The sequence below is a fragment of the Narcine bancroftii genome, chromosome 6 (assembly GCF_036971445.1).
Source record: "Narcine bancroftii isolate sNarBan1 chromosome 6, sNarBan1.hap1, whole genome shotgun sequence".
Lineage (NCBI taxonomy): Eukaryota > Metazoa > Chordata > Chondrichthyes > Torpediniformes > Narcinidae > Narcine > Narcine bancroftii.
In genome coordinates, this window is record NC_091474.1 from 198574163 (window position 1) to 198598740 (window position 24578).

Below are 24578 nucleotides of genomic sequence, written 5' to 3' on the forward strand. Positions count from 1 at the left end.
CACATTCTAATCTACATTAAGTAAATCTGCTGTCAATTTCTGAATAACCATTGTGAGGGAACCAACAGTCATGAGTTTCTCAGAAAGTATTGGCATGTTAGGAATGAAGGTATGGCAACCGCAGCTCATTTTTATTACAATAGAATGCATTGTAGTATAAAGGTTACAGAATGTTATTGGCTGTATCATAAGCTTTTGTGATAAGTTGGCAGCAAATTTAGGGGATTTGATAGTGTCCAGAAACCATGGAATTAAGCACAGAATATCCAACATCATCTGTTGTTTAACCCAGTCACCATGTTAACAATTCATTCTGGGCCTTCTGATTAACTAGAATAATTGAAAATGCTGATAATCTGTAACATTTCAATTCCACAAAAAAACCCCATAAAACTAGTACTGTAATTGGATGGATTTTAGAGTTGAGAATTGGTAAACTTCAATTACTTCAAACAATTTTTTTTTCCCTATCTTTTTGTTTTATTTTCTGCTTTTCAACCAGATAATTCTTTATTTTGTAAATTGTCATATACCCTGGATTATTATTTGTTGGATACAAAATTATATATACGACTCTCCAATAGAAGATATGCTGCAATAGTTCTTTTGGATAATCTATCTGAAAACTAATTTGAACGGAAACAGCACATATAATTTAACAGTAAGTCTTCGGTGAATTCTTGGAAAGGTTCTTGTACAATTTTATTGGATAGGGATGATGAGTAAAGTAATTTCAATCATTTCAAGCTTCTGGCAAGTATTGGAGTTTAGCCCTGTAAGGGTATAAGGAATATTGTCCTATACCCTTCTGGCAAGTATCGGAGTTCAGCCCTGTAAGAGTATAAGGAATATTGTCCTATACCCCTTCTGGCAAGTATAGGAGTTTAGCCCTGTAAGAGTATAAGGAATATTGTCCTATACCCTTCTGGCAAGTATCGGAGTTCAGCCCTGTAAGAGTATAAGAAATATTGTCCTATACCCTTCTGGCAAGTATCGGAGTTCAGCCCTGTAAGAGTATAAGAAATATTGTCCTATACCCCTTCTGGCAAGTATAGGAGTTTAGCCCTGTAAGAGTATAAGGAATATTGTCCTATACCCTTCTGGCAAGTATCGGAGTTCAGCCCTGTAAGAGTATAAGGAATATTGTCCTATACCCTTCTGGCAAGTATTGGAGTTTAGCCCTGTAAGGGTATAAGGAATATTGTCCTATACCCTTCTGGCAAGTATCGGAGTTCAGCCCTGTAAGAGTATAAGAAATATTGTCCTATACCCTTCTGGCAAGTATCGGAGTTCAGCCCTGTAAGAGTATAAGAAATATTGTCCTATACCCCTTCTGGCAAGTATCGGAGTTCAGCCCTGTAAGAGTATAAGAAATATTGTCCTATACCCTTCTGGCAAGTATCGGAGTTCAGCCCTGTAAGAGTATAAGAAATATTGTCCTATAGCCTTCTGGCAAGTATCGGAGTTCAGCCCTGTAAGAGTATAAGGAATATTGTCCTATACCCTTCTGGCAAGTATCGGAGTTCAGCCCTGTAAGAGTATAAGGAATATTGTCCTATACCCTTCTGTGGGGTTTTCTGCAAGATCTGCCATGTGACTTTTAGGATTGAGTTGCAGCTCATTTTCCAAATTTTTGCCTATCACTGGTTTTATAAAGTAGGAAAATTATGGATTTGCAGTTACTATGGGGTTTAAATCAAAATTTTTAAAAGCCAGAGCTCTCATTCTCTCAAATTGTTATTGGGCCTCTCTCCCTTGCTGAGGGATAGAATATGTTCACATTCTAATTTATGTATTCACAGGAATCTGAAAAACTTGGATGTTTGTGGAACGCCGCGAAGCTGGTGCAGACCAAAAAGATTCAGTGACCCCTGAAAGATCTGAAATGTTGACTTGTCGCTTTTGAGCATCATGCTCCCGCAAATTCTTCCGAAAACTTTCGGGAGTGTTTTGGTCTTTCTTAAAACAAATGAAGTAACATTTTGGAAAGAAATGGCAACATAAGATTCCATAGTTTGATGCCAAAATTGCAACCACTTCAACTGCCGGGAGATACTTATCCTCAGTGTTGACATGCACAGGAACAAAAGAAATCCATACAATTAAGTAGATGAGCATACTGAATGTGATAAACCTGGCCTCATTGTAAATGTCTGGGATCTTCCTCCCCTTGAAAGCAGTCAGAAAACACAAAACTGCAAGTAGAGCTATATAACCCAACATAAAGCCAAAGGCCACATTGGAGCCTTCATCACATTTTGGTAATATGACTTTAGGTATACTATGACTTATTACATAATAAGGTCCTTTTAATAACAACCAAAGTACACAAATAATTATTTGCACTAGTGTACATGTTACAAGAATTACTAAGGGCTTATACATTTTTTTCATCTGATGGTGAACAATGGGATCAAAATTAAATGCCAGAATGATTCTAAAGGATTTGATCAGGATCCATGAAACACATATGGTAAAGCTTATCCCAAAGAGTGGCTGCCTAATTTTACAGTGAACATTTGTTGGTTCACCAATAAAAAAGCCAGTGCTTATAAAGCAGAGGAGTAGTGAGAAGAGAATTACAAAACAGAAGTTACCTCCAGAACTCTTTACTACTGGTGTGTTCAAATTCAGTGAGAATATTATTGTAATTACAATTATTAATGCAATTCCTAAACACGCAAAGACTATAAGGACAATTGCAAACCCATCATCCCAGTTGAAGTATTCAATGGTCTTGTTATTGCACTGAGAACTTCCGGCATCAGACCACTGGTTATCTAAGCATTTCAAACAGTCACTCATGTCTGCAATGAAATAAAGCCCAAGTTAGACTCCATATTTAATCAAATATTCTTGAAGAGTTGCAATATCTGCATAAAATCAAAAAACAGAAAAGATTTTTGTTTGATTTGTTTATATAGTTTGATTTATATAGTGAAAATATAGCCTTACACTCTCAACATCACAGATAAGTATAAATGAAGAACTTGATTAATTGCCATCTCTTCCAGATAACAATCTGCATCTTGTTCTTTAATCAGCCCAGTAAAGAATGTAATTTTTGTTATTTCCCTGAAAACATTTAATAAATAATTGTAAAATCGGATACGAAAATGATTTTAACTTTTTTTAAATCCAGATTCAGTTCACTAGTTATTTTGCTATTTCATATACCATTAATAGTACATTGTATGCAATTTAGTTTATTCTGCTTTATAATTCTAAAAAAAAATAAGCATCCAGGTCTTTAATTAGTGAAATGGTGCAGTCAAAGAATTGCTGAGGATTTCATGAAATAAATAACAGAATGTATTTCCAATGGTGAATGTGAGACAACTCAAATTAAAAATATTACTTAAAATATGGAGAGTTTTCAAATACTTTACAGAACATGAATTGCATTTCCACAAGGAACATCGATATTCTGAAGTGAAATTTCGATATGTAGTTAATATTGTCATAAATAGTAAAGTGGTCTTCTTTGGTGTTAAAATGACTTTAGATCTTTACTCTTGTATATTGTCATTAGGCCTCTTTTCAACTTTTTCAATAAAAAAAAACATTTCTAGTTTCACAAGATTTTTCTCAGAATTCAATATTGTTGGATATTTGGTTCTACCAATCATAACATGTAGTAATTGTTGATACTCACCCCACTCTGCAGAATGGTATCCCTCAGCACAGGGTACACAGTCATAACAGCAGGTATGCAAGGAATATGCATTCTTCCTTTCTCCAGGTTTGCAAGACCGGGAACAGTTGGAAAACACACCCTAGTGGAATGATAATTAATGATTGATTCACCAACATATTGTTGCATCATTGCATTTCTGACATTTACACCTCACTGTTCTTTTAGGCAATTCAATGAAGCAGCATGGTGAGCATAGCGGTTAGTGCAACACTGTTACAGCACCAGTGATTGGGGCCATGGTTCAAATCCCATGCTGTCTGTAAGGAGTTTGTACATTCTCCCCATGTCTACATGGATTTTCTCCGGAGGCTCTGGTTTCCTCCTACCCTTCAAAAAATGCATCAGGAGTGTAATTGGGCAACACGAGCTTGTGGGCCAGAAGGGTCTATTACCATGCTGTAGGTCTAAATTATTATTTTCTTTTCAAAAACATTAAAAAAAAAATTTCCATCATACTACATCATGCATTCAAAGACACATTATCACATCATGATTAGAGAAGATAAATTATCCATGAAATTAATACATGGGAAATTCAAACAAGAATCATATTTTAGGCACATAAATATTCTCCAGATGCTATAATGTACAAGTGAATTAATTCATTGTTTAATTGGAGAGTTGCCAAATTGCCAGTGTTACAGATATCAGTGTGATGTTGTCATCAGGATCTCCACTTATTTGCCTACATTAAACTATAAAATGATCTGAAACCTTTGAGTTTTAGTTTTGCTTCATGTGCCCTGATGCTGGAATCCTCATAGAGAATCCATTTGAACAACCAGTGTCATGTTTTCTCTTGTTATTTATTTTAAATCTAGACAATACTGTAGTCAACAGGAATTATTGCATATTCCTTGAGAAGGTGACACTGAGCCAACGTTCTGAAATACTGCAGTCGTTCTGGTGAAGATATTGAAGATACTCAACAATGCTATTGATCAGGAAATTCCTGACCAAGTGGCACTGATTGAATGATGAAATATTTCCAGTTTTTGATGGTGGGTGATTTGAAGAGGGACCCATAGCCGGTGACATTCCATTTCTGCTGCTCCTTTTGTTCTCCCTGAAGATAAAGGACATGTGTTTGGAAGGTACTTTGAGAGTAGCTAATGTGACAGGACCTTCAAAACACACAGCCTCCATCACCAGTATATTTTGAAGGCAGTGTCACAAGCATCGGTGGTGGGAGGAATGAATAAATATTGTGGTCAATCAGTCAGGCTGATTTGTCTTGGATGGTGTTGGAGCTTCATGACAGTTGTTGAGCTGCACTCATCCAAGATTGTGCCTTGTGCATGTTGGAAAGACTTTGGGATACCAACAGGTGAGTCACTCACTGCAGTATACCTTCCTAACATCAGAACATGAGTATTCACTGATGACTTCACTATGTTCAATTCTATTCTCAACTCCTCAGCAAGAGAAATCATCCACATCTATTTATAGTAAGAATCTGACAACATTCTGGCACGAGTTGAAAAAATGGAGGCAACAATTGCACCACAACTGTGCCACACAATGACGAACAAGGCATAAATGTTTTACTTCCCCTTGACATTCAATGCAGTAACCATCACTGACTCCCTCACCAACAATATCCTTTGGCTCATCATTGACCAGAGACTCAACTTGACCAGCCACATAAATATCATGGCTGTAAGAATAGGCCAGTGTTTGTTCTCCCGGACTATTCTAGCTCAATCTTGCAGTGGAACACTGTGGTTCTTCCCTTTTCTTATTCCCTCCTTTTCTCAGTGGTTCTTCCATGTATTGTTAAATGTGGGGTAGCTCTGGTTTATCAGCTGAGGGAAGATATGGGTAATAATCAGTGATGTTTTCCTGGATCAAATTTGCCTGTCCGTCCATCTTTATGCTGCCAAGGGATTGTGATAGAGGAGCCTGGCACATTGTCTGTGAGGGCGATTGTGTCAGGATGTTGCTTGAATGGTCTTAGGTAATCCTTCCCATTCAAATGCCAATTTTAACTCACAGAAGTCTGGGAGCCATTTGATTGCATCTGAATTTGATGCTTAGTTGTAGTTTTATCCTTCAAAGAAGCAATGATGGTATAACAGAATGATATAAAATTCAAGTACACTGGTGGGTATGGTATCTTAGATCCTTGAGTTCTTCAACATGGCAAAAGGCCCTTTGGCCCCACTAGTCCATGCCAATTAAGATAGTCCCATTTTCCTGCATCCAGCCCAAATCCTAAAACTTTCCTCTCTGTGTACCTATCTAACAGTTTTAAATGTTACAATGGTCCCCACTTTGACCGTTTCCTTCGGCATACCCATTACTCTATGTTGAAGGAATTGCCCCTGAGTTCCCCTCTAAATCTTTCTTCTCTCACCTTCTCACATTTAGTTTTAGATTCAAAATTCAGATTCATTGTCAGAGTACAAGCATCACATACAACCCTGAGATTCTTTTTTCTTTCAGGCCAGGCAGAATTCCTACGTATTGGCAGTACAAAAAAAAACTGAGCACAAGATATGTAAACTAAAGAGAGAAATGAAAGAAAAGAAGTACAAACAAATTGTGTAATATAGAAAATAAACATTCAATAACAAATAATGTGCTAAGTAGGGATCCTTAAATGAGCCGCTGAATGAGTTCCTGTACTGTGGTGGTGGGGGGGGGGGGGGTGGGAAACTGTGACTCTCCACCTTACCTATGTCTTTTATAATTTTATAAACCTCTATAAGGTACCCCCCTCCCGCCCCCCTTGATCTCCTACATTCCAGGGAGGTGTAAACATGGCAGATTTCCTCCTCTGGAAATGTATTAATGAACGTTGGAATTTTACAGTTCTTTTGATAGCTTTGTTATTAATGATCAGTAGTTTTCCTTTTCTAAGGCTACAGATTATTAACTATTAACATTGAATTCTTTATTGCCATAGCAGGAGTTAAACTTGAATCCCTGAGTTACTAATTTAACTCCTGCATCATCTTGACACCTGGTGGAGGAAACATATTTTGATTTAATCAATTTGGAGGGGCATAGATGCAAAGTACCATGATCCTAATTTTATTTGTACATGGGTTATATAAAAAAATTAAAGTAAATACACCAAAGTGGATTTTAGGAGATTTTAATAGTCTTTGAATCTTTCTAAATATCAAAAAATTCAGAGTTTTTTGACACCTTTGACATTTGGCTAAGGATGTGGATTTTCTCAGCTGTTTTTTGGGTAGGGATTGTCGTGGATTCCTATTTGCTTTCAGTCACATAGAAGAAGACCTGGTCAACAGGCTTGGTGAATTACAAAAAACACTGAAAATATAACTGTTATTCAAACAATCAAATAGTAATTAAAATTACCTAAAATCAATACAACTAAGATCTAAATTATGTTATTGTTACTCAAAGCTATTTCATACCATTGAAACCAGTGAAGAGAGTGCTGTTGCATTGTTATTGATCTATTCTGATTTAGGTCCACTCTTGCAAGCTGTTTAAGCAATTTCACCAATGAAGAACTGTTGCATCTCTGTTACTTCACTGGCAGTAGAGAACATGTATAGAACAAAGGACATAGAAATCTACAGCACATTACATCACTTATTGTGCCGATCTCATAACCTACTCTAACCATTGCCTAAAGTTCTCCAATAGCATAACTTTCCATTTTTTCGGCTCTATGGACCTAATAGTCTGCTGAAAGATCTTATTGTACCTGCCTCCACCATCATTGCAGGTAGCACATTCCATGCACATTAGGGTTAGGGTGTGGAAAACCTTACCTCATGCATCCCCCTTGCATTTACTCCCAAGCACCATAATCATAAAGAGCATTTTAAGATTAGCATATTTGCACGGCAGTTCTTAAGTTGCAGTTATGTGAGGATAATGGGGAATTGCTGGTACATCTCCACAAAATCTTGGCCATTGTTGCTTCATTGTAGTGAAATACAAGGATTGCAGATGATGGAATCTAGAGTGAACAAAGAGAAGCTGGAGGAACTCAACAGGTCAGGCAGCATCCATGGAGTGAAATGGTCAGTCAACGTTCCAGGTCGGGACTGAGCCTCGAGTCTTGATAAAAGGACTCAACCCAAAAAGGTTGTCTGTCCATTTCTCACCCACTGAGTCCCTCCAGCTTCTCTTTGCTCATTCATTGTTGTTGTTTCTGACTTTTCTTCTCGCTTGCTACTTTACCCAATTTTTGTGCAAATAATTGATTACTTTTTTGAAGCTGTCATCATTTATTGGATCTATGAGTACTGCTATGCCACATTTACTAGCCTTCTAATCATCAGTAGGTGATAGAGGAACTAAATATGTCCACAGATTACAGAAAAATGTAAGATAATAGAGTTATATCAGCAGGGAATTTTAACTTCTACAGTATTAATTACAATTGCTTAATTTTTAAATGTATAGAAGGACTGGAATTTCTAAAATGTGCTTAGGAGATTTTTTTTGAGACAATACCTACTAGTGAAGGGGCAAAGTAAATCTGCTAGAGTGGGGCAAGTGGTTCAACTGTCTATAGGAGAGCATTTTGAACCATACTTCTACAAGTTTTGAAATGATTATGTAAAAAGATAATGTAAAAGGATAAATTAAGATCCTGAATTGTGGAAAGGCTAAAATAGAGAGGGGACAGTTACTTGCAGCTAAGTCCTCATTCAAAAGTGAAATAATGAGAGCTCAGGGCCAAAGTATTTCTACATGAGTGAAATATTTAAAAAGAAGCAACTCCAAGGAACCCTGGATGTTGAGGGATATTGAGGACCAGATGAAGAATAATAAGAAACACGCTTCTGTATAGAAAAAAATCGTGAATCCCCATAGCATTATAGGAAGTGTCAGGAGGTAATGAAGAAAGAAATTAGGAGGGTAAAGAAGGCCCAAAATATCTCTAATGATCAAGATTAAGGAAAAAAAAAAATATATTAAGGGCAAAGGTTTGGGATCAAAATAACAATCTGGGCTAGGATCCAGAGGATGCAGGTGAGGCAATCAATACTAACTTTCATTTGTATTTCCTGAAGAGAAGAACATTTGAATTGGAGAATTCAGGGAGAGAATGATGAAATTCTAGAAAAAAAATCACTAAAAAGGAAGCATTAGATACCTTAGTGAACTTAGCAGTGGATTAATGCCCAAAGCCTGGTGAGGTGTATCCCTGGGAGGTAAAGAAGAGAATGTTGACAGATTTTTAAAGATGTCTCCATTTTTAAATTGTTACTGGCCTCAGGTGAAGTGACAGATGACTAAAGGATAGCAAGAAATGTAGCAAGCAGGAACTCTGTATTTCCAGGCCTGTGAGTCTTACATCAGTGGTTAGACCACAAACCTGTAACTACTAGATGTATTCCTGCTATTGTTAGGAAAAATATGCCGGCCAGGATCTATCAACACTGGGAAAGCTGGGATTTATCAAGAAGAGTCAGCTTGGCTTTCTTAGAAAGAGATTTTATTTAACAGCTTTATTGACAAGGGCAATGCAGATGATGTAAATATGATTCCTCATGGAAGGTTGGTCCAGAACAGATTGTCAGCATTGAGACCTATCTAGTTTGTTATATATGTTAATAATATAGATATGAATGTATGAGGTACAATGAGTAAGTTTGTAGCTGACACATAAGATGGTGTGGTAAACCACTATAATGTATAATTATCAGATCATGCACACCTATTGGCCAGTTGTACCTGTGGCCTCTCCCCACAGGCTCCGGTATAAAGGTGATTATTCCATAGCACCCTGCAACTCAGTGCAGGACATCAGAACAGTAGGGATATGCTATGTTCTTAAATGAATTAAATTGATGCACCATCAATCACTCAGTAGACTATTGTGGTGAAACCAATAGGCTTTAATTCACTTGGGAACATAGCATATCCCTACTGTTTGGTTGCCCTGTACTGAGTTGCAAGGGGCTATGGAACAGTCATCTTTATACTGGAGCCTGTGGGGAGGGGCCACAGGTAGAACTGGCCAATGGTATGCTTGACCAGATAATTATGCATTACATGGGTTTACCACAGATGGTACTGTTGCTAGTGTAGAAAATAGATGTAGAGTACAGGAATGATAAATTAATAAGATGGATGGAGCAATGGAATGTGGAATTTAAACTTGAATTTGGGAGTTAAAGCAGCATGGGAAGGAGTTGTTGACATTTCAGATCAAAAGTGCTCTTCATTGTTTACCAGGCTGTTGCCAGGAATGGAGAATTTCGATAAGGAGAGAGAGAGACTGGATGGGTTAGGTTTATTTCCTGGAAGGCTTATGCAGGATACAATGGAAATGTACAAAATTATGAGGGGGCATAGATAAGATGGATACTGAGAAAGGTGTCTGAAATTAGAGGACAGAATTTTAGAATAAAGGGATCTGAGGAAACAGGTTTCCATCAAAGGGAGGGTGGGGGTTGAAATTTTGTTTTGCACTGTCTGAATAGGTAGCAGTAGCAGGTACTCTCCCAATATTTGTGAAGAATCTAGACAAGCAAGTTATGAATAAGGCATCAAAAGCCCCTCTTACACTTGCATCCCTCTAAAATTGGCCGTTCAGTGTCCCATGACAGGAATGGCATTTTTGCTGTTCACACTTGACCACTCCTAATTGGGACACTGCACGCATTCATTGTTGCAAAGAGCCATCCCCAGGTTAGGATTGTTCTACCTTCTACTGGTGATGTCATGATGCATCAAGCGACGGTGGACCTGCCCTAAATCCTGACCAATGTACTATGATTTATATTTGAACAAAATTAATCATGCCTAATTATATTAAAATTAAGTGTTATGTACAGCACAGTATGAGCCCTTCAGCATCTGTTGTTGATGTGCCAACCTATATAAACCTATAGGTGCTAGCAATAAATAGCAACAGTGAACAATTGTTAAACAACATGGGAAAGTTGGTAGTGCCATAGTACACAATTTATAAAAGACTGAGAAAGTTGGTAGCTCTATTGTGCACAATATATAAATACCATGGGAAAAAGCGATGGCAGACCTGCCCTCCTAGAATTTCATGTGGTAGAGAAAGGACTGTATGCATGGTTCCCATGGATTTTTGTGCTACCAGCTTTCCTCGCTGTTTAAAAATTGTCTGCTATTACTATTTATTGCTATTTATTTCCTTTCTCTTTCTCTCTCCCACTGTGACTTACCCACAGCAAAATTTATACCTTCATTTTAATCTTTTCTTCTTTCACTTCCCTGCACTCAGGCAAAAAACGTAGATCATTTCTATTCCAGAATGCAATTGCCCATTCTACTCTTGCCTGATTGCAACGCCGGCATCTGCAGATGCTAGGGATTGTACCAGGGGTTGACATCATCTCACGTTATCATTGAAAAGATTTTCCTTTCATACCAGGTCCCTTTAGGCTGATTGGCCATAAATTCCTGGGACCATTTGCAAGTGTGAAAGGAGATAAAGACTACAAGTGCTGGTAAATGGGATTAGAATTAATGCACAATTTTCAGTATCAATACGCTGGATGGAAGGGAGTGCTGGTGTGCTGTGGAACTTTGACTCGAAAACTTTAACAAATCAATTACATCATTAAGCTTTGAACATCAAAGAGTTAGTCCCGACCTTTACAATGTTTTTGAAGGCATCATCATATATGTATATATTGTTATCCACAAGTTTGTATTCTCCAACGATTTTAAACATGGTCACTTCATCATCCATCACCCATTGTATTAGGTTATATCCATTGATAGAATCCCCACACTTGTCAAAGTAAAAATGTCCCGTGCCTTCAGTAAAATTCACCATTTTTATTGCTTCCAGCAACTGTAAAAATAAGGCAAATGATAATTATTACCAACTCATTTAGCCATATTGTGTATTGTGAAGCTAGATATCAAAATTGCTGAACTAGATATCAGTCATATGAAGAAAACCACCAGCATATATTACCATTGCTAACTTATCTCCTCAGGACTTGAAATAAATCATGTTTGAAGATTTGACATAGATCTTGCTCAAAAAAAAATTTGGTCATAGTATATTTTTTTTGCCTGTTTGTGCTATGGATTGAAGCAGTAATTTGTATCAAACATGCATTTTTACTTGATACACTTGAAATTGTAGATAATGAAGGGATATAGCGAGTCATGCAGCAAAGATTACAGTCATTCAAAACTCATCATATAATGGGAACAAAAGTAAGTGTAACTTGAGAATATGGTCATTATAATGTTTATTGTTGCATAATTTACATAAGCAGCAAAAGTCTTGCTTCAGTTGAACAGGTAGTCTGTAAAATTAAACCTACAAAAACAACCACAATATTATACGTAATTGAATTAAAAGGAGACAATAAATATCAGACTAAAGAGAGATAATAAATATTCTGTTATTTAGTGCAGAGAATGTGAATATGCTCAGTGAGAGACATTTCTGATAATTAATTCATAGTTAAATAAGAATAATTTACACCAAATGAAAAATAATATGATATAAAAATATTTACCTTCCATGGTGGAAAATCAAATTTTCTTTGACATGCTCCTTCTTGACATTTTAGGAGATTCCTCAGAGCCTGAGCAATGGATTTAGTCGCCAAGTATACTGCATAAGTGACACCTAACTCGACATTATGACTTATATCATCTTCACCGATATCTGTGATGGCCTCATTCATTTTAAAACAATTGAGAGGTTGGATCAGTTTCTTGGTGTCTGGAAATGGGCATTGTGGAGTTTGTGAATCGCACATTTCAGTGTGATCCATATTTTCCTTTGAACAAGTGGAATGAAGTTGCTTGTACTTTTCAATAAACTTGTTAAATCCTCCAGGTGGTGATTTCAGGTTCCTTAAATGTGTCAAGAAGCCAGGAATGCATCCAGTTTTGAAACAGAAACCCAAAATGTTTCCCACTTTTTTAATATCCTTCATCTTTGCTGCTGCTCTGGACATGGACCAAGCATCACTGGAAATCCACGTTCTTCTAATGTCCCGGCGAATGATTTCTTTGAATAATTTAACAACAATTGCTTGTTTAGCAAATAGAACAATAACACTTGCATTAGGAGTGTTTTCTATTTTTGAAATCAAGTTCTGTATCCTTTCATTACTCTCCACATCACACACATAAGTTGGAATTTCTTCGTGAAAACCAATACAAATATTATGCATCTGTGCTTGAGAAGTGAAGTCAGTCACTGCAGACGTGCCATATTCATCATCAGTAGCAATAATCCCAATCCAGTTCCACTTAAAATAGCCAACAAGTTTGGCCAAAGCCATCGTCTGATGAATGTCACTGGGAACAGTGCGGAAAAATGATGCAAACCTTCCCTTGTTACTAAGAATGGAAGCAGATGATGCAAAACTAATCTGTAAGACATTCAGAATAAAGCAAAGTTGCTTGATGAGATTAATGTCAAAGCAAGTATTCATCACAGATAACATGGAAGTTCATCCATGATCATGTTTGTGTTGGCTTTCCACCATCTGCAAGAGTGTGTGAAAGATAGAATAGGGGGAGGGAAGGAAGGGGAACAGTAGGCATATGTGCCCCTGCCCTACCAATAATTAAGCATGTAAAGGATGCACACATCTGCATAGTATCCTTCTCCATTAGCAAAATACAGCTTTGTTTCAGAAGTTCGAAAGATTATTGTGGACTTTGGTGGCTGTACTGAGCTGAATTTAGAAAAGTGTGAAGATGGATAAAGAGCTGGTAGGTTTCAAATGGAGTGAGAGAATGTCATCTTACAATAGATATGACATTTGACATAATCAGTGACGACAAAGCAATAAATAAATTATAAAAATCCATATAACCAGATTTTGTTGTAGAAATAATAAGCTAATTCTTCCTAACTAGTCAATGACTGATCGGAATAGTTCTTTGGGTGATACCTGATGATAACTCTGGTGGTGACTCCACGTGATCTCGAACAGCACCTACTGCAGTTTGGTTTTCCCAACACTATGGAAGAATTTCCACTCAGTTCCATTGCTCCCTCATATCCTGCAGGTGATCTGAGTCACCATTGATTTCAATAAGTATTGTAGGCTTGTGGATTAGGAGGTGAAGGAGTGGCAAAGATATTTTTTTTTATTATTACAATTGTTTCTGAGTGCTTTCATGCCTTTTAATTAAATTAGTTATTTCATTTTTGAGATTATTTGCTTCATTAGTCATAATTTAAAATGTCTCTTGAAATCAGAACCATATTAAAATGGCAGCTAAGCCGTTCCAGGTTTGACATGATCCAAAACTTGCCCCAAGCATTGCCTTCTGGGGCCTTGCTAGGGGTGGGGTGTCAGCAGGAATTTGCTTGGGCTTGTTTGACACGGAAACCACATTGGCTTCCTCGTGGGTGCAGATGGCTAGCAAATCTTCCTGTCAGAGGGTGCACGAGTGTGCATGATGCTTGAGTGGTGATTCCAGGTGGCTACCACACTCCAAACTCATGCCATGTTTATGACACACACTATTATTAATATATGCATTTAACAGAGTGCTTAAATGGTTATCAAATAGGAGTGAGAGTTGTGCATCTCCAGAATTTCCTTATGAATTTATGTTACCGTTATTTTGCTCTCTGTGTCCTTAAAATTTGCAAGAATTTGCTAGATTTGCTAATGACTTATCCATTAAACTTACTGCTGGTGTTTATGAGCCAAGTAGGCCATGTGTTGATATAATGCTGATCAATCTCGCTAGAAGTGGAAGGATTTAAAGACTGACTCCTTCATTTCATAAATGATTAGGTTGAGTCTTACAAATTACCAGTTGGTTCCAGTAGAAATGCTGGTGTTGAGCCATTAATCAATGGTAACTCTGGGACTTCCACATATGCATCATCAAACATTCAAGTTCTAGATCTATTGACAGATTCAAAAGGCTAAATCTGTGAGTTTACGCCACAGGTTGATTCTTCTTAGATCCTGCGATGGCTATCCGATTGCAGCGTCCGACATGCTGTTAATTTCAATGGAATTATAAAGATGCAGATCACCAGTCAAAAGGAAAGGTGAATAACTTTTTTTAAATTATTTCATTTTAATGTTATTATATTAATTATTTGTGATAGTTTGACTTTTTTCCTTTCCTATCTTTTGTTTCCCTGTTCAGTCTAATTTTCCTTTCTGTCTCAGTATTTCTCTCTCTCTTTGCCTGTTTTGATAATGAATTCATTTTGTTTTAAAACTCCTTCGTTCTAAATTTATCATTAATTATCAGTGATTAAGGAAACACACTTTTAGCTGCCCAGGTAGATTGATTCCCACGTGCTCGATTTCTCTTATTGTAAAATTATTAACTTATGGCGGCCTGCCACCGCGGAGATTGAGCCAGCACATCGTGTGGTGCACGCAGTAGTAAACGGCAGCATAACACACTATAACATATACCTTAACATAGCGAACTGGCACGGTTGAAAGCTGGAACTGTACACCAGCAGCCCTAAAATGGCGCTGGCCAAGCTGCCCAGCTAACAGATCAATAACAGGCTGGGGAAGAAGGGTATTCACATGCAAGAATGTTCCCGCCCACTATTGTTATTCATGTGGCTGATGTCGGCCAATCAAACAAATGGCAGGAACTCCAACTGTATAAAAGGAGCCCTTCCAGCCTCAATAAATCTTAGAGCTTAACCTCCCTCACTGCGAGTGTGTGTGTTTCTTTGTAGCAGTCGGCTAAAAACTCACATTTTAAGGAATTTATAGATAAAGAGATTTGAAATGGAAGGACGTGAAAGTCCAACTGCAGGTAGGTTCTGCAAAATGCCTTTCTATAGCAAACACTTCCCATGAACTAGTGAACGTGATACAAAAGAGAATATGTATCCTTGAAGAGCAATAATTATAAATGGTTGACATACCTGAGGCATGAGCATTACATTAAATAATCTTGCAATGGAAATTGACAACTCTGAATATACTTCACCCACAACTGCTTTTACAATTGGCTTGTAATTGGTGTAGTTGCAATGGACTTCCAGAACATTGCCTGTGGATGTTGACTTCGAAAGTAGCTTCATTGCAGCTATTATGGCCTTCGAGGCATCTGAACATGTGTCGTATATTTCATATCCAAGTTTAACACCATTTAGTAGTGAAGAGTTGTTTATCATTTCAATGGTGTGTATCATAGCCTGTACCCAGATAAAGCTCTGGACATCAAATCTTTAAAAGAAAAAAAAACATTAATAGCTAATTTTTGAAAGGGTTCCTTCTTTGGTATCATTATATTGATCATTGTATTTGCTATGGTAACTCAGAATGTCAAATGAATTTTTGAAATGAAATTAAAACGTAAAGCTGACCACTTAAAATGTAAATATAATTATGCAATACCCAAAAGTGCTGGAGATCCTCAGCAGATCAGGCTTAGGCCTGAAAAGTTAATTGTATTTTACTTCCCATGATTTCTGCATGACCTGCTGAGTTTCTCCAGCACATATGTGTATTGCCCTCAATTTCAACATGTGCAGACTTTCTCTTGTGTAACTTAAGTATAGTTATGTATTATTCATCCAGTTTTGGGTTATGAGCTTTGCAGGCAAACCCAGCATTTATTCTCCATTCCTAATTGTCCTTGAGGTGATGGGGAACCATCATTTTGAATCTGTGTAGTCCATCTGGTGAAAGTACCCCTTTCTGTTGTGGGGAAGGAGTTCAAGCAAAAAAGGCCACCAGCGAAGAACTGGGGAAATATTTCCAAAGGAAGATGTTGCATGACTTGGAGGAAAATGTACAAGTTTTAATAGTCCCATGCACCTGATGCTTTTGGCTTTTGGGAATCACAGATGCAGGAGGTGTTGGTAAGGTTCACTTGAACAGGATGCCTTGCCGCGTATGTAGTTGACTTTTTCTGAGCATTCGTAGAATTGCACTCATCCAGCAAATAGATGACTGCATCACATTCTTGTCATGCAGCATAGATGATGGAATTTCATGATTAAGTTAGTAACTTAAGGTTACCCAGCTCCATCACTTACTGGTTTGGTGGAGTTTCTGGTCAGGAGCACTTGGTGAGGGACAAAGTGGTGATAATGCTGTTGAATGAGAAGGGAACAGAATTGGATTCTCTTGTTGATGATCCTTGCCTGTCACATGTGGAGCATAAATACTACTTGGCACTTATCAGCCCATGTCTGAACAGAGTCCAGGTCTTGTTACACACAGGTGTGACCTGGTTCTTTGGTGAGTGGTTGCAAAAAGAAATGAACATTGTGCAACAGTTAGTAATTTTCCACGTTTTTGACCTTCTGGTGATGGGAAGACAATAGATGATGCAACGGAATTTGAATTGAATTGTTCATTGACACATCTACCAAGATACAGTGGAAAAACATTGTTTTATGTGCCATGCAATCAACTTGGTAAAAATCACCATTCTCCAGTGCCAGTTTGGATTTACAAAATAAAAACACAGAAAACAACAACAGGTAACAAGATTAACCATGACAATGATTGGATTCATCACAAGCAAATCAAAAGTAAAATTTAAATTAAAAATATCAGCAGTTTTTTGGATAGTAATCCAGCATGGCCATCACTCTTAGAATGTCAGCCTGTGGATCTTTCATTTCTATCTATGTTAATTTGTGTGGACCATGTTTTCTTCTAAGTTACCTGCTGACCAGTTGTTTTGGACTATAAAGAAATATGTAGAGCTATTTCCCTCAGGTGTCTCTGTTAGGATCAATGTTCTTCCTAATACATGTCCATGAATTTTATTTTAAATTAGTCATGCAGGAAAGTAAGAGGCCCTTTTGGCCCATGAGCCAGTGTCACCCAATTACATGTAATTAACCTTCGCCTGTATATTTGTTGAAGGGTGGGAGGAAACCAGAGCTCCCAGGGAAAGTCCACGCTAAAATGGGGAGAACGTACAAACTCCTACAGAGAGGGTGGGTTTTGAAACCCAGTTCAGATCGCTGGTACTGTAGCAGCATTGCGCTAACCGTGCCACCCCAATGACTTGGGTATGAGCACAATTTCCAAATATGCAGTGGACCTGGAAATGTAGGAAACAATGATGATTGTAACTGGATATGGAGGAACTGGAGAAATGAGCAAATGCATGACAAAAATTTCAGATGTATGAAGTATTACATATCAGCAGGAAGAATGAGTCATGGGAATAGAAAGAGGTGTACAATCTTAAAAGAGGACTACAACTTGAAGATCTGCAGGTTTATGAGCAGAGCTTGTTAAAAGCTTCAAGACAAGCTTATTATAGCCGTTAAAAATGCCTCTCAGATCTTGGACCATATAAAGTCATAAGGCTTTCTTCTAAAGCTATTACTTTGGATCAAGCTATAGGGCAGGTAAATCATGATTAATCTTTATAAGAAACTGTAGTATTATGGCCAGTTCTTTAGAAATTGTGTGCATCAGAAAATGTTTGGAATTAAGGGCTTCAGGTGATTGGAGCAGGTGGAGTTGTTTATCCTGGAAGTGGAGCAGAGATGTAAAAGAGATTTTTAAAATCAGAATTGAACCAGAAAGAGGACAAAAAGAGAAACTGTTAATGCTGGCAGAAGCATCAAAAAGGAAGGGACATAGAACCAAGCTGCTGTGAACTGGCTTGGCCACGTACTGCAATTCTACAGTCACCAGGAGGAAAAGTGAAGTTCAAAAGCATTAGGAAGATGAAGAGCATCCAACCTGACAAAATCCTGTGATCATCCCAAGGACTGTCCAGAGATCATCTTAATTGACATTTTATATGAGTCTTTTGAGTACTTTAGGAGAATTCAGTCAGAGGGATGTTTCAAACTTAGAACAATTTCAGTCAATTGCTGAGCAAGCTGAATTAAAAATGTTCCAGCACCCTTCAGGCTATAGAAGCAAGTAGCTATAGAAGCAAGTAGCTAACTCATCTGTAATTGTTTATATTTATTTGGGTGTTAGGGTGAATTTGTTAAAGTACTATTCCAGCAGCGAGAATGTCACTGGGCATGCTTGCTGTCTAGCATTGCTCTGGTTGAGATGATGGATAATGCGGTATTGACCTTCATAACTCTTTTGGAAATACTCCTTCCATATTTGTGCAGATTCCAAGGTTACTCTGGAGGTGGCACTGCCAAAGCCACTGTAGCAGCAATGTTGTTGCTGGTGCGGACCCACAGGGAGTGGCGGAGTGGAGATGCAGTGCTCCTATAGGGTCCAGCTTCCCAGTCAACTGCCATTGGCTTTGCCCAGGCTTTGAATGACCCATTAAAGTTGCTGATGGTTGTTTTAGTTGAAATCCTGCGGTTGCGGGTCTGCGCCCAAGATGACGGCACCTGTTAATTGGCAGCAGCCATGAGGGGCTGCAGACTCCAGGGAAGCGGAAGGACTGGAGCAGGGCATCAAAGGATAGGATAATCATGCACTATCTGAGAGGGAGAAGTGGAGGAGATGACAATCACGACGGTGTCCCCCTGGCTCTGCAGCTGAGGGACCAATGCATGCAGTGAGCTGCTGGCAATTTGAGGCAAGGAACCCACGGAAGCTGGAGACTGCTTTTGGGAGACTCCCGCCAGACTGTGAACTGCTGGAGACCAGTTCAAACTAGATGGAGAGGTGCCAGGTATCGGAACCAGGATGTAAGGAGGTGCCAAGGGTGCTGAAGAATCCATGACCATGTTAGAGGCTGGGATCTGGAGCTTGGATTGCCAATGGTTTTGACTGGACTCTGTGTGGCTAAGGAGGCTGTGAAAGTGCTGGGGGCATAACTATGGACACTCAGTGACTCTGCAGGTACTCTCTTTTGCTTCTCTCTCACTGACTATAAGTCTGACGGTAAGTCAGACTGTAAGAGGCGCTTAGGCAATTCCTGCCAGAGGTGAATCTGTCCGCCTTGCAGCAGGTAAAAATAAATTTCACATAATATGACACCATTTTATTACTATGACAATAAATTGAACGTTGAATCTTGAAATACCAGCATGGCTTGACCTGCTGGGCATTTCCTGTCTCTGCATTTCACTGCTTTTACATGCCCCTGTATTTGTTTAGCCTCTGCCAAACCTCTTGCATTAACCCATCAACAATTTATCACCATGATTATCTTGGATTTACCTAATCAAACATATTTCTTTCATGCTATCTCTCCCTCTTCCTCCCTCTCTGTTGTTTAAAATTAACTTTCTTTCTTTCTTTCTTGTTTGTTTGTTTGTTTGTGTGTTTGTGTGTTTGTTTGTTCAGGTAAAGGACCTTTGACCTGAAATTTTACCTTTCTCTTTCAACAAATACTGCCCGACCTGTTTCCAGCATTTTCTGTTTTTTTTAAATCTCATTGAGGCATACCTTGCTGCAGCCAAATGAAATCCACATTTTTCCGTTGATTAGATAAAACCATTTTTATTTTTGATTGGTTCTTTTAAATAAAAATCCTTACGTCGCAAGTCATCTCAATTGTTTTTGTAATGTTCCATTTGTTATCTCAAGAGCTCAAAGAACCAGAGGATTTGCACCATTTGTGGTGAACAAATTACAATTGCAACAATGCTATCTACAACTCTGCAAAATATCTCATTGTCAGAAATCAGGATCAATTCGGTGTTCCTTCCTTCTCAGGGTGATGCCTAGCCCACTGTAATAGTAGAGCAAAGGTAATACAACAAAAATGCAGTCTGATTTTCCAGCCTTTTGTCCCCATGTAGAATTAAAGAATTGCCTCCACTATGACCAAATTTTCATATCTGGACTGTGTGTTTGCTTTTAATTTTGGGTCTATTTTCTGAGTACAAGAAGAAAACCATCAAGTGTTGTTCCTCAGCAGATCTCCTGAATTGTGCAATTACCCATTAAGAAAGGAGTTAAATTGTGACAAATAGTTAAACACCCCTTATGCAGGTTAGTTTCCCCTGGTTCCTGTTGATGAATCAAATTATTTTATTATGATTGATTTGTGGAAAAAATATTTTTCACTTGTCGGCTTCCAAATTTCACAAGTAGTAACGATTTTGGAAAAGATATTTTTCACTTGTCGCCTTCCAAATTTCACAAATAGTAACGATTTTGGAAAAGATATTTTTCACTTGTCGCCTTCCAAATTTCACAAATAGTAACGATTTTTGAAAAAATATTTTTCACTTGTCGCCTTCCAAATTTCACAAATAATAACGATTTTGGAAAAAAATATTTTTCACTTGTCGGCTTCCAAATTTCACAAATAGTAACGATTTTGGAAAAAATATTTTTCACTTGTCGGCTTCCAAATTTCACAAATAGTAACGAATTAATTGATTTTTTTTAGTTACTCTAAATTAAGTACAAAAACGATGTCTGGTAACGCAAGTCTTTGAATCATTAAACCATGTGGTTTGCAACCTTATTAGTATCCTTGGCATTGTGTGACTGCAAGATATGTATCGTATCTTATTGAAATTTAAGGTATATGACGTGTTGTTATTAAATCCTGGGCAGTTCAATTAATAGAACTAATGAAGATTCACACATGGATGGTACAACTAAGGATCTGACTGAACACAATTTGGTCAAATTAATTGGGGATTTTCAACAGTTCCTGAAGTCATTTTTACTCAACCAATTGCAATTTCAGGAAGTACCAATCAATAAATCTGTGTTTTTCAATTTTTAAAAATTGGTTTTTAATAATAAATACAGTTCAATGAAGTAAAGGGAACAAAACTGAAAATACAATATCACATATTTATATGTATCAAAATAAAATTTCAAATGGTATTAACTCCACTGCACTGGATGAAGAGAGAAAAGACATCAAATATCTATAAAAACCCCACCTTATTGAAAAAAATAGAAAACTAACCAAAAAAACATTTGAGCATTTTATCCTAAGGGTTACATATATATTTTAGCTTCTGTGAATCAAAAAAAAGAAAGGTAAGACTATATCTCACCTGGAAGAGTGAGTACATCACATTAAAAACATTGACATAAAATGAAAATAAGACATAAAAGGTCACCATGTATCTTCAAACTTCACTGATAAATCAAATACATGATATCTAATTCTTTTCTGAACTTAAACAGGACATAATAAGAGAGAACCATTGAAACACTGTTGGAGGTCTAGAGTCTTTCCATTTGAATAAGGTGGCTCCTTTTGCAAACAATGTAGAGAAAGCCACAACCTGATGCGTAGGTACAGAACAACTCCCTATGTCTGGTTCAAGAACCCCAAAAAGAGTAGTTATTAGATTGGGTCGTAACTCCACCTGAAATACAGTTGAAAAAGTATTAAAAATGTCTTTCCAATAGATTTCTATGGATGGCCAAGACCAAAACTTATGTGTCAATGTAGCAATTTCAGATTTGCCTCTGTCACAAGAAGGGTTAATATTGAAGATGTATCCAAAAGTTTAAGAATCTTATCCCATAGATCCTCTGATAAGAGTCTTGCAAGTTCCAATTCCCAAGCCATTTTAATCTTCTTGTGAAGTACCGGACGTAATTTCAGTAATCCATTATATATAATTCCAATTAATCCTTTCTGAGAAGGATTCAATTGAGAAATAGTATCAACTAGATCTAATGGATTTACAAATGGAAAGTCTGGTAATATGGTATTTAAGAAATTCCTAATCTGTAAATATATAACAAAATAAATATTTGGTAAATCATATTTACTTGCCTGTTGTTTGAAAGACATTAATCAACCCTTAAATAGATATGCAAAAGAAATAATACCTTTGATTTTCCATAGAGAGAAAGGTTGATCAATTATATGGTTAAAAAAAAAACAATAAATCAAGTTTAAAATTTTCCTGAAAGTTCTTCAGATAAACTTGAAAACACAATTTGAATGTGCTTCTCTTCTCATTATAATTTGTCACGTTAAAAAAAATTTTAGATAAGGAGGGAGAATATTTGTTTCTTTCTTTTTTCCTTTTATTATTAGTACTCATAGTAAAGGGGGGGGGGTTTAACTGCAGATTAGGGATCATATAACGGAACAACACGATCACATCAGAGAAGTATAAAATATGTAAGGGAATTTTACGTGTATTACTTGTATAATTTTTGTATTCATTCTTGATTTTGGGAATAGTACGAGTTATGATTTAAATGTTTAATTATCATAATTATTGAATTTGATGAGCTGAATGAAATAAGTTAATGTAATAATTATGGATTTGCTTCTAATTTTTAGTTGAATTGTGTCATATAGATTATATGATTTGATTTATGTTATCATTAATATACCTTATGTAAAAAAATTTTGTTAAATTCAATAAAAAGGAAAAGAAAAATCTTACATTTAATTTAAATGTGCTGTCTCATGAAACATTTTTAAATAAGATCAAATGGCTTTCAATTGAGGGCATAATTCAATGAATCGATAAGCCAACAGTCAAGTGACAAATTGATAGTGGTTTGGGCTGGACCCCAAAACAAGTTTCCTTTTCCACATCTGCTCCTTTACAACACTCAATCCTCCAGCACTAGGCCTCAACTCTCAACCAAAAAAAAGGCAAAGATAATATAGACCAGAGCAGTCACCTCACATGTAAATGCCCACATTCAGCCCAAAAGCTGACTTTAAGAGTTGGCTGTGCCACTGGAGAAATTTGGCAAATGAAATTGTTATTTTTAAATTAAAAACTTTTCTGTCCATCCTAAAGTTTTCTATTGACTTTTAATAATCAGACAAATTTGCCTCATCAGCATTCTTTTTGCTAGTTTTGATTTTTGTACACGTGAAACCTTTTCCAATTGAAATCTGAACTCCAAATCATTGTTATTAATGACTTTTATTACTAAAAGAAATCAGAAGTATCAACGACCAAACACTTACCCTGTGCATTCTAGCGGATCTGGTTTAAAATGATTTAAATTCTTCACCTGTTGATGGACAGGAAATATTCCCCCAATGATAATGTCTCCTGGGCTTCTGGCTCCCACAAGTTCATCGTCTACAATGCATGCTCCCACTGAGCAGCACAGGAAGGCCCAATACCAGACACAGTCAGCCTTCACAGTGAACATTGTCCTTAGGAAATGTTGGCAGCGTTTTATACAACTGTATTTAAAAACAACATAAAACCTGGTGAAAAATTATACTTTCCATTCTTGCCACCCTTTGAAAAGGTATTCTTACTGATATGTCAGAGTGACGAATAAAACAGTCCCTTCCTTCACAATGAAGCCACGCCCTTTACTGGATGTGCAATATTATACTGAAGAGTTTTCTATGTTTTAAAATATTGTGCAACGTTTACTTTGATAGGTAAGTTCAGGGCAGGGATGTCATTACCAGATTAATTGCACATATTTCACACACATCCTGTGACATTGATCAGAGATTTTATCCATTACTGTGTATTTGAACTCTTGAATATATATTAATGCAATTTTAGGATAATGAAACAAATGTTTCCCAGATCACATTTGGTGTTATTTTTTTCATTCTGTATGTGGAATGTAAACAATAGCTTAAACACCATGTTGCTAAAATTGGGTGTGCAATTGGCTGCTCCGAATGGCAACAAACTTAATTGTGTATATCTGTTTGTGTGCCGTTCTGGTCTCCGTTGAGAGTGTACAGGGGGATTGCTTCTGGAAATGGCCAGTTTGACAAAACAATGAGAGATTGAATATACTAAGACTATTTTTACAGTTGAGAAATATTAGAAGAAATATCCTTGAAAATTCTTAAAGGGCTTGACTGAGGAGACGAGAGAAGCACACTTTTAGGAATAAAGCAAAAGCTTTATGGGATCTAGAGATATTTCTTCACTAAACAGATGGTGAATCTCTGAAATTCTCTGCACTGGAGAGCTGTGGAGGGTTAGCTCATTCAGAGCAGAGAGTGAGAGATATCTGAATATTGAGAGCTGTGGAGGGTTGGCTCATTCAGAGCAGAGAGTGAGAGATATCTGAATATTGAGGTAATTAATGGACATAGGGATAGTGCTTGAAAATGTGCTAAGATGGACCACATGGCCTACTCCTGCTTCCAT

General features: G+C 37.2%; 1 protein-coding gene across 1 annotated transcript; it reads right to left on the reverse strand.

Moving 5' to 3' along the window:
• Positions 1–1599: 1599 nt before the first annotated feature.
• LOC138737719 (G-protein coupled receptor family C group 6 member A-like) lies at positions 1600–23700 on the reverse strand. Its single transcript, XM_069888319.1, has 6 exons — positions 23414–23700; positions 15519–15822; positions 12154–13020; positions 11268–11471; positions 3656–3776; positions 1600–2807 (listed from the first exon to the last, which is right to left on the reverse strand). The coding sequence occupies exons 1-6, from the start codon at positions 23602–23604 to the stop codon at positions 1789–1791; spliced, it is 2706 nt and encodes a 901-aa protein (XP_069744420.1). The 5' UTR covers positions 23605–23700; the 3' UTR covers positions 1600–1788.
• Between the last annotated feature and the right edge of the window lie 878 nt (positions 23701–24578).